The sequence below is a fragment of the Salvelinus namaycush genome, chromosome 5 (genome assembly GCF_016432855.1).
Source record: "Salvelinus namaycush isolate Seneca chromosome 5, SaNama_1.0, whole genome shotgun sequence".
NCBI classification, from domain to species: Eukaryota; Metazoa; Chordata; class Actinopteri; order Salmoniformes; family Salmonidae; genus Salvelinus; species Salvelinus namaycush.
The window spans coordinates 41,530,278-41,540,084 of NC_052311.1; the positions used below are offsets into that span (position 1 = coordinate 41,530,278).

At 42.7% G+C, this 9,807-nt stretch overlaps 1 protein-coding gene across 3 annotated transcripts; it reads left to right on the forward strand.

Annotated features, from left to right (window-relative positions):
- Window positions 1-1,472: 1,472 nt before the first annotated feature.
- Window positions 1,473-8,544, forward strand: LOC120048274 (riboflavin transporter 2-like). 3 transcript variants are annotated; one of them, XM_038994121.1, is made up of 5 exons: window positions 3,918-4,366; window positions 4,612-4,659; window positions 5,603-6,684; window positions 7,009-7,132; window positions 7,435-8,544. In XM_038994121.1, the coding sequence occupies exons 3-5, from the start codon at window positions 5,648-5,650 to the stop codon at window positions 7,645-7,647; spliced, it is 1,374 nt and encodes a 457-aa protein (XP_038850049.1). In that variant the 5' UTR covers window positions 3,918-4,366; window positions 4,612-4,659; window positions 5,603-5,647; the 3' UTR covers window positions 7,648-8,544. The 3 variants fall into 3 exon arrangements, with proteins under 3 accessions (XP_038850048.1, XP_038850049.1, XP_038850047.1); XM_038994120.1 differs by lacking the exons at window positions 3,918-4,366; window positions 4,612-4,659 and adding an exon at window positions 1,473-1,652; XM_038994119.1 differs by lacking the exon at window positions 4,612-4,659 and having other exon boundaries at window positions 3,944-4,366.
- The last annotated feature ends 1,263 nt before the right edge of the window (window positions 8,545-9,807 follow it).

Here is a 9,807-nt window from a genome sequence, read left to right on the forward strand (position 1 = left end):
TCCTAGGCAATTGACTTTACTGACTATACTTTTGAGTGAACGTGCCCAATGAGAGCAATTGAGAAGAAATTCCTCCAGGAAGACCATGGGCTCCTTCAACTGCACAATCGAGTGTGAGTTATTTTGTCCTGCTTGGCAGACTCAACACTCTCACTGTGCTGATAATGAAGGAAAGAATAGTCAGAACAATGCCTTGCAGCTTGGATCCCTTCCCAAAGACAGGAAAGAGCTAACTTAATGAGAGACCGATGAACTGTGTTACTGAGGATGGTTCACGATTCACAGCCAACCACTGCCTGACATCCACCTTAATCGCATGGCTATAGGGCGCATGAATCTGACAAACCATCCTGGATTACAAAAAGTCAACCTGAGAAAATGTTTTCGTAACTCTAGAACTTTATCAGACAAAAAGTAGAAGCCTTGTATGATAGGATAGGTTAAGCAAGAGTGGCGGGTGGGCAGAGGTGGAGATGGGTGGGCATGTGGGAGGTTATGTGGGAGGGATGGGGAGGGCTCAGGGAACAATCAGGGAGTTGTTTTGTTTATTCGTTAAAAAAAAAAATAGTTTGTGGTATTCGGAGCAGCTTAAATTTGGTAAAAATGCATGCTAAAAACGTCCAAAATAATAAACAATATGTTTTCGTAACTCCAGGACTTTATCAGCAGAAAACAATTAAAAGTATACGCCCTTCATTAAAATCTTGTCAAACATAAATGTGACAAAGAATGCTGACAACAAATGTGCAGAGGTAAAGGATCTGTGTAGGATTATTATTTATGTTTTCTACCATGTTGATTTTGGGCTCAGTAACTCCCAGCACCAAAAATGTGATAAGCTTGGTAGTGTGGGTGTTAAAGATTGTTAGAAATGTTTTGTCTTCGGTAGCACGTTCAGATGACAGATGCTCAGTAAACTGCATCTACTGTACTGTAAGCATGCTCAAGTTGTAATGAATAAGCATCCAATCAGGATGAAAATAATTTGAGGACATTTTCAGGAGAATAAATATCTGGCCTTAATTGAGTAGAGGAGGGGGGTTGAGATAGAAGGTGGAGGGGTGCTCGTTCTCTGCACTCAAATCAACTCCCATCTAATCAAGCTCCAGGCCAATCAGGTCCATTCATTTGACATCATGGAATTTATGCTGAACAAAAGCTACCGTGCAGCCCCCCCCCCTCTGAAGTCAAAAATCACAAGCTGCTGTCCGAAGCTGTCGTATGGTTGGCTAAACTGGGCTACACACCCACCCTTCCAACCAGCAGGGAGGTCACAACCCTACTACCCCACCCTACCTCACTTCCACAGCCGCCCAGCTCCTCTCCCCCTCTCCAGCCTCTGTAGCCCAGGACATTGGCTCCCTAACTGGACCCCTGTGAACCAAAGTGCAGCGAAGCTCCCCCCCGAGTCACGTGATAGTCTGGTACAGTAGTTATACACACACAGCACCATCTCACTGTTATTTAACAGACAGACATATCAGCAACCTGCACAAGGTCGCTCCAGAGCGTAGCGTATCAGCACTGCAGCCTCACACGCACATACTCTGTCAGAGGACCATCACATTGCGCTGTGGGACTCAACCACCGGCAGCCAACATCCATCAACTGCATCCAACTCTGTCTGACTGAGAGGAAGCTTACAGAGTCAGGTAGGAGCAGTCAGGTGTTTCGGTGAGGATTGTAAATGTGTCATAAGTAGATGAAGAACTACTATATCATGTTTTGAGAAGAGTTGCGTTAGGGGTTGAATACCATCATGTTACATGGCCATCTGAGGTTGAGGATCACTGGTATAGATATTTAAATGGGGTGGTGTTTTTCCTGGTTGCTTAATGAGTTATAAAATCATCCATGTTATTTGACTGTCTTTTTTATAGATTTTATTTGACACATGACAATTACTTTTCAGGTGTGCCTAACTATCATTTATCAAGTTTACACGGTAATTGGGATGGACTAACAGAAGCATATTTGACTGTATTTAGAAAATAAATGATATAACATTTTGGATTGAGAGATGCAACTAGTTGATCAGGTCTCTTCAAAGATAATTGAGGCACTTTGTATTTTTCTTACTTTACCGTACTGTACATCTTACCTAAGACGACATACCTCATAGGATTTAAAATGTCAATTCACTTTAAGTTGTATACCCCCTTTTCTAGCAATTAGTGGTACAGTACAGTATATCCAATATGAAGTTTGATGTTCTTTAGTTTTTCTTCTTCTAGCAAGTAATCTGTGTGAAACTAACTTGATTGCAATTTTTTCCATGTCTTATTTTACAGTCAACAACATACTGAAACTTTGCCAGGGTTGCACAAGGAGGAATGGTCTTTTTGTCACAATGATTATTAATGTAAAGTAGAAATAATGGCTGGAGATTGGTTACAGCTGTACAATACCAAACAAATTGAAATGCGTGAAATACAGTGTGGATGATGTTAGAGCTTTTCCTTGAAATACATGAGTAGTTGAAATGCAATTGCCATTGCATTGCATGTTTAATGTCAAATGGAGATGAATGTACTTTCTCATCAGTCCTCATATCACTTTGTCTTTCTCTTGTATAACTGTCTGGGGTACCTTTCATAAGAGGTGAAGGACAAAAACGAAATCAGATGCTTTTAGCACCATCTACTGGTCTACAGGCAAAACGTACCGTATATTCAATAGCGTTTAAGTAGTACCATAGGCCTACTTAATATTTTTGTTGATTTCTACTGAAGATTTGTTGTGAACGGTTAAACAAAAATGGCATAGTTCAAATACTTGTTTCATAAAACAGAGTTTTCCACAGTGACGTGTGATTTTATAAATGTCTGTATTTTGACGAAAGTGCACTTCACAGCCAATTCTTCACTGTGAAGAAACATATGTTCACTCTAGGCTGCATCCATCTGGTTTTTGGCAAAAACAAAGCAAGTTGTAAGAGCTTGAGGAAACACCTGCTGTTTCTCTTAGGGGAAAATAGAAAAACAATTAGGTAATAATCCTTTAGTATTGCAGAGTTTTTGTTATTGCATGGTTTAAATTGTATGCTAACATGGGTAACTTTTTCTCATTAGACTGGTTCATGTGCTCCAGCTACACAATGCAGTGTTGGATCCAATTAGCCCAACATTCATCTGAATCAGGAGACAATCATTAGATCAGAGCAAACTAAAGAAAATGTTAGCTGACTGAATCCCTATGTGAGAAAAGGTTAGAGGCATGATGTACTCCAAACAAAGGATTGTCGACAACATTCCAGGTAAACGCTGCAAGGTGCCAACTCGATTGGAAATTACCTTTAAATGTCAAGCGCGCTGTAATCCGGTTATGGCTTGAACCCCGGCCAAAATCGTGTCATGTCAAATGAACAATTAGAAAAGATCAACAGTACAATATGATTGTGACAACATCTATAGGCACCCTACTAGAGGGTAGAACATAGATAATAAACACATTTAATGACTCTCCAAGGATTCAAGGCTGTTGGAGAGACGTGCTGAGAATATGGGACTGTGGGACAGGAAGAAGATTGAGCAAACAAGTCAAGCCTGCTTTTCATGTGTTTTGGGTGTGTTGTCTTACTGTAATGTCATAGACATTACAGATACACTAAGTGGTCAAAGTAGCATATACTGCATTTCCTTTGAGTAGGTTACTCGGGGGCACAGTAACAACTTGTTTCATCATCAGCCTTTTAGGTCAGTGCAAAAGGAAACCTGTACTGGAAACTAGGAGCAGTGACACTGTTAGTAGTGTCACGTCTCAGGTTACAGTCTCCTAAAACCAATCTGGAGTAGTAGGAACTGCCCTCTGATATTCTGTTATAAATACACAGCTTCTTGTGACTGGTGTGTAGTAGAGTACTTGGCACCTGCCTCTACCTCTCTCTCTCTCTCTCTCTAACTCTCTCTCGCTCTCTCGCTCTCCCTCTCTCTCTCACGCTACAGCCAACGTTTTATGTTTAGAGGGGCAGAGCCAAGGGCATATTTTCTAGGGGTGGAGGAGAGGGGGAGGGTACAGTAGTTGACCCCTCCCCCTGCTGCTACTGCAACTTGCTCTAGTGCTCTCGGGGCTGCAGGGAGGCAGAGCCGAAAAATTTATTTTTCGAACGAGGCTCCTTTAAATCCGGGGGATTACGGCGTCATAGACAAGAGGAGCCTGTGTACTTCCTGTTCTGTCAATTGAATGGGATACACGGAAGTCGTGAGTGTGTGTGTGTGTGTGTATGTAAGAACGATAAAGAGGGGGGAGGGAATATGAACTGAATGTACACACCTGCCGGCTGATGGAATAATGCTCTGATCACAGTGGAGTGCGAAGTTACCCAAGAGAGAAGGAGATATAATAGGCAGTCTCACTCCATCACAAGGTAAGATTATCATTCGTCTGAGTCTAAGGGGAATTAGAAAATAATTCCACAAGCCTCTAAATCCATCTGCTCCACACTGAAGCTGAGCCAGTTTGTTAATTAGGTAACATGGGATAGAGAAATGGTCTAACCAATAGTATTATTGGTTTGACTGTTTCCTCATCACTCACATCCCATGTTGCCTACTTAACAAATTGTCTCAGCTACAGTGTGGAGCAGATGGAATTATTATGTCTTCCGTGTAGGATGGATTCAAGCTGAAGAAGAACCAGGAAGAGAGGAACTGAGTTACTGTGAGCATACAGTAGTTCTGTAAACTCTTAAGTGTGTGTGTGTGTGTGTGTGTGTGTGTGTGTGTGTGTGTGTGTGTGTGTGTGTGTGTGTGTGTGTGTGTGTGTGTGTGTGTGTGTGTGTGTGTGCGCGCGCGTGTCCGTATGTATGTAAATAAGAACCGTGTTTCTCTCGGTTCAGACACTGAGTGAGGTGACTCATCAACTATTCAGTTACAGACGTTGAATTACAGGCAACTATGAATCAGCAGAATCACCTGTGTGTATGGGGCTGTTCCGAGACTAGTGAGTTTGTGTGTGAAAGGTCAGGTACTCTGTGCCAGACTCAACATTCGGGGGGGGGGGGCTGCTGAGTCTGAGTCTTATGGTCACATACTGTGTAGCAGACAGGCTGGCTTTTGTAACCAATGACAACGTGGGTGAGAGGATACCCCCACCAACACTTACACATAGGCTAACCTTGAGGAGAACCAAGGGAACTAAGGAAATGGGTTCATATAATGTTGCCATTGTGATGATGTTGCAGAGCTGAGAATGGGGATTTTGATTTAGTGTGTGTTCTGGTAGTTTTTGGTAATTATGCCTTTCAGCACCCCAACAAATATCAGTTCATGTTGTTCACTAGTTTGCTCCAAATGGGGGAGGGATGGTTGGGTTGGAGGGTAATAAAGGAAATATATATTTTTTAAAGATATGTATGCATGTATTTATATATGTGTGTGTATGTATGTGTGTATGTATGTATATATTTGCAAAAAAATATATGTGGGATTGGAAGTGATGCAGACAATTGCATTGATGGAAGCTACAATCTATCTGCAATATTAAAGCTGATTTATAGCCCCCCCCCAAAAATACAAATAAAATATCAGTACATGATCAGTATTATGGCAACGTATGTTGTTGCATTTTAATCATGAAATTGTGCATTGTTTGTGTGTTTCAGGTCCTTTATGCAAGTTGTTTACTGGCTGTGCCCCTGCCCTTCACCATGACTCTCCTAACCCACGTGCTGGCATGCCTCTTTGGCATGGGCTCCTGGGTGGCCATCAACGGGATGTGGGTGGAGCTGCCCCTTATCGTGCCCGAAATTCCAGAGGGTTGGTACCTGCCCTCTTACCTCACTGTGCTCATCCAGATGGCCAACGTGGGGCCCCTTTTCGTCACCCTCATGCACCGCTTCCGCCCGGGCAAGCTGGACGAGCGGCCCGTCATCTACTCCATAGTGGGCCTGGGCGTGGTCGCCACCTTCCTCCTGGCCTTCTTTTGGAAGCACACGGTGCCCCTAGCGGGCGCTACGCATAGTGTCCCCCTCCTAGTGCTCTGTTTCCTACTCTCTGTGGTGGACTGCACCTCCTCGGTCACCTTCCTGCCCTTCATGATGCGCCTCGGGCCCCAGTACCTCACTACGTACTTTGTAGGGGAGGGCGTTAGTGGCTTGGTGCCTGCCGTGGTGGCTCTGGTGCAGGGGGTGGGGGTGGTTCACTGTCGGAATGCTACAGTGGCTAGCTTAGCCAATGGGACCTTAGGTATTAACTCCACGGTAGAGGCCAGTGGAGAGCTCCAGGCTCAATACCAGCCCGCTAACTTCTCGGCCCAGGTCTTCTTCCTCTTCCTCAGTGCCATGATGGTGGTGTGTCTGGCCGCCTTCCTCTTGCTCAACCACCACCCGGCCGTGGCCAGGGAGAGGAAGCGCGAGCACTACTTCAACAGAGGCCTGGCAGAGAAGAGTGACCAAGCCCTGTCCCTGTCTCACAGACCTCAAGAGGAGAAGCCCATGATCAACTCTCCGGATGGCCACCGGAGAGCCCGGCAGAGCACCTTTGGGACAGGCTTCTACAGTGGGCTGGAGGTGACGTTCATCTTTGTGGTTCTGGCCTGGGTCAATGCCCTGACCAATGCAGTGCTGCCCTCAGTGCAGTCTTACTCCTGTCTGCCCTACGGGAACCAGGCCTACCATCTGGCGGCCACCATGGCAGCCGTGGCCAACCCCGTGGCCTGCTTCATCGCCATGTTCCTGCCCTTAAGGTAAACCCAACTCTTGATTAGCATAACTGACTGATTAATAATTTACTGAACATAGACTCTCAGATCTATGCAGTCACCAGTGAAGGCTGTTGAAGGTAGACATGGGGTGGAGTCATTGTAATGGCTGGAATAGAATGACTGGCAGTCACTGAATCAAGTTGACTTCTCTAACAAAATACAGAATAAACAGCATTAAATAACATTGTACTGTCTCATCCTAAAACATACAGTACTTCAACGGATCATTTAAGTAATCCAAACGCCTTGAATTTTCCAACCCACTTCCTCAACTCACCTTCCATCTCTTCCTTGTTCTTTTTTCAGGTCATTGGTGCTGATTGGGCTTCTGACAATAGTTGGGACAGGGTTTGGTACTTACATCATGGCCATGGCTGCACTGAGCCCCTGTCCTCTACTGGTCCACAGCGCCTCAGGAACCGCACTCATAGTAAGGCTCTTTCTGTTATTACGTCATGAAATAGAGAGAATACATGTGTTACGTTGCAAGATTGCTGATAACATCTGAACACAACATTACTTCAATTTGATTTCATTGGGCCATTGAAAAACGACATGTTTCTGAGTGAAAATGGGACGTTTGAGGTCAAACAAAGGCTTCCTAAACAACAGTAAACAATCAAACTCATGTCCATGCTATTCAGTATGCAGTTAATGATCCTCTAATGTACTGTGAATATTGACACAATGCTAGTATTTTTGTTTGTAATGTCTATCTACTCTCTGTTGTAGGTCATAGCCTGGATGTTGTTTGTCCTGACCCTCTCCTATGTGAAGGTGATCATTGGGGTAATCCTTCGGGATGAGGGCCACAGCGCCCTCGTGTGGTGTGGAGCAGTAGTACAGCTTGGTTCCATGCTAGGTGCCTTGTCCATGTTTCCCTTGGTCAGTGTCTATGGACTCTTCAAATCAGGGGACCCTTGTAACACCATGTGCACAAAGTAGGGATCAAGCTGTGGCTTACTGTTGAAACTCACTGTAGAAAAGAAAAGTTGTTGACACTGTTAATGTATATTTCATCATGCGAGTTTGCCTCTTTAAACTGATTTTGACGTATCTAGTCTGTCGCCAAAGCAATTACATATCTCCCTATGGTTCCGGAAGGATCTCTTTGAGGCACATTCTCAGATTAGAAACTAAATGGCACCAAACCGTTTGTGTTTGTTTTCTGTTGAAAAAAGTTTCAAAACATACGGTCTTATTTTGATCACCTTGTTGGCAAGATAGGTTTTTCTGCATTGCAGGGGCTTTAAAATGTGTAGTGTATTTGAGGTTTAAAAAGGCTACTGAAGTTTGCGTTTTCCACTTTGACATTTCAGACTTTAATTTTCCCTTGCGAAAAATGTTTCATTCCCTATGAAAATTCCCATTAATTATAATCCACATAATAATTCACATTTCCTGTTGCTGCAGGATTATTTTCCTGCTGTTGCAAACTGGCTCAAATTAAGATCTGAAATCTGTAAAGTGTGGGAGGCCAACTTTTATTGTTACAAAGACCACAAAGATGCTAATATTTTATTGCTAAGCTTTTTACAATTCTTCTTTAAAATAAGATGAATGCCTTTTTTTACATGAAGGGTAATTAAGTATAGTGTTATAAAAGTGATGGTTGGAAGATGTTACTGGGACAAAACAGTGCCTTCATTTTGGAGTTTCTAGCACTGCAAATGTCAACCAAAAGGTAATTTATGTTTATTCTTTACCCGTCTATGTTTTATGTATTTTTTTTCAAAACCAAAATTTGTCTTACATGCTTTGTATACGACCTTACTGCAGTTATAATGTAATGGACTGTCATTATGTATGGCTCAAGTCAATAAAAATGTGTATATATATATATATGTTTTGTATTTCTCTATTAATTGCTGACCTCATTATCAACTTTCTGTAGTTTATTTATCGCTAGCATGGATATAAAGCATCACTGTAATCCTAAACATACTTCAAACCTTCGCTTCCAGAATTTGACCAGTAGGTGTCAGGCTAGGATAATGGTAACACAAGCTGAGCGTGAGATCTGAACAGAGCAGGGGTCTACATCCTGGCAAGTAGCTCAGACCTATGGATATCAATCTAACTGCAAGATCTAATGGAAAAGTATTTAGCGATGAATACAACTTTTTAAAATGTATTTTTTTCCTTCACACTGCTTTCTTAAGAAAGCGTGTATAGTTCATTTTGTGTAGGCATGTTTCTGTTATTTATTTTGTTATTTATTTAAATTTGAGTCATGTACAGTAGCTAGATTATCGGTGTAGACTTACAGTATGGTTTAGGATTTTTAAAATGTATTGATATACATAACACATTTACTCACATTAATGTTACCATGAATATAGCCCTTTTATAATAAGGCCATATTCAAGATCATTTTATAAATATCACTGTATCACATTTTTCTTTTTTACATTAGTCATTTTCTATTTGCCCTTCCGTCTGCTCTTTGAATGCATTCTGAAATTTCGCAAAGTACCGTAGGAGTTGTGCATGTCTCTTGAGTATTGCCCCATGCCACTAAGAGTCATGTCTCAATCATTTCCTGAATCTCACCCACTCACAGTAACTTAGAGTTCTCAGTTGATGGGTGCAGGTGTGTGCTCCTTTTCTCTACAGACCCTAAAGATAGAGAGCACCGAGGAGCAAAGTCATAGCCTGATTCAGGCCCCAGTGGATTCATCATCTCCTGTTGTCTCATATCATACATATGCTCTTATGTCTATTTGTGGCTTTAATGGTTTAAGTGTGCAGGGGCCCATCAATAACAGAGGTCAGAGAACTTTAGGTGCTGAGTAATATATGCAGGGATTTCTTTGATTTATCCTCTTTGTCGAGAGAGCCCTGGCCAATTAGGATGCTTCTTCTGTGAACGCTATTGCTTCTGTGAATGTGCAAACTGAAATGCAGGTGGACTGCCTGACCTACGGGAAGGTGGGTGCTTTGGTGAAACCGTCATTGGAGTAGCAATGGCCATCTCTCTCTCGTTCTATCTCTCTCTCTCCTATTGTCTCTCGAACCAATTTTCTCGCTCAGTCTCTCCCTCTTGACCCAAATCTCACACTGTCCGTTTCCCTCTCTTGGCTCCCTTTGATTATGCGTACAGCA

Coding starts and splice junctions, on each gene's coding strand:
- LOC120048274 (XM_038994120.1), top strand. CDS start 5,648: ATGACTCTCCTAACCCACGTGCTGGCATGCCTCTTTGGCATGGGCTCC. Junction 6,685..7,008: donor GCCATGTTCCTGCCCTTAAG/GTAAACCCAACT, acceptor TTCTTTTTTCAG/GTCATTGGTGCTGATTGGGC. Junction 7,133..7,434: donor CCTCAGGAACCGCACTCATA/GTAAGGCTCTTT, acceptor TCTCTGTTGTAG/GTCATAGCCTGGATGTTGTT.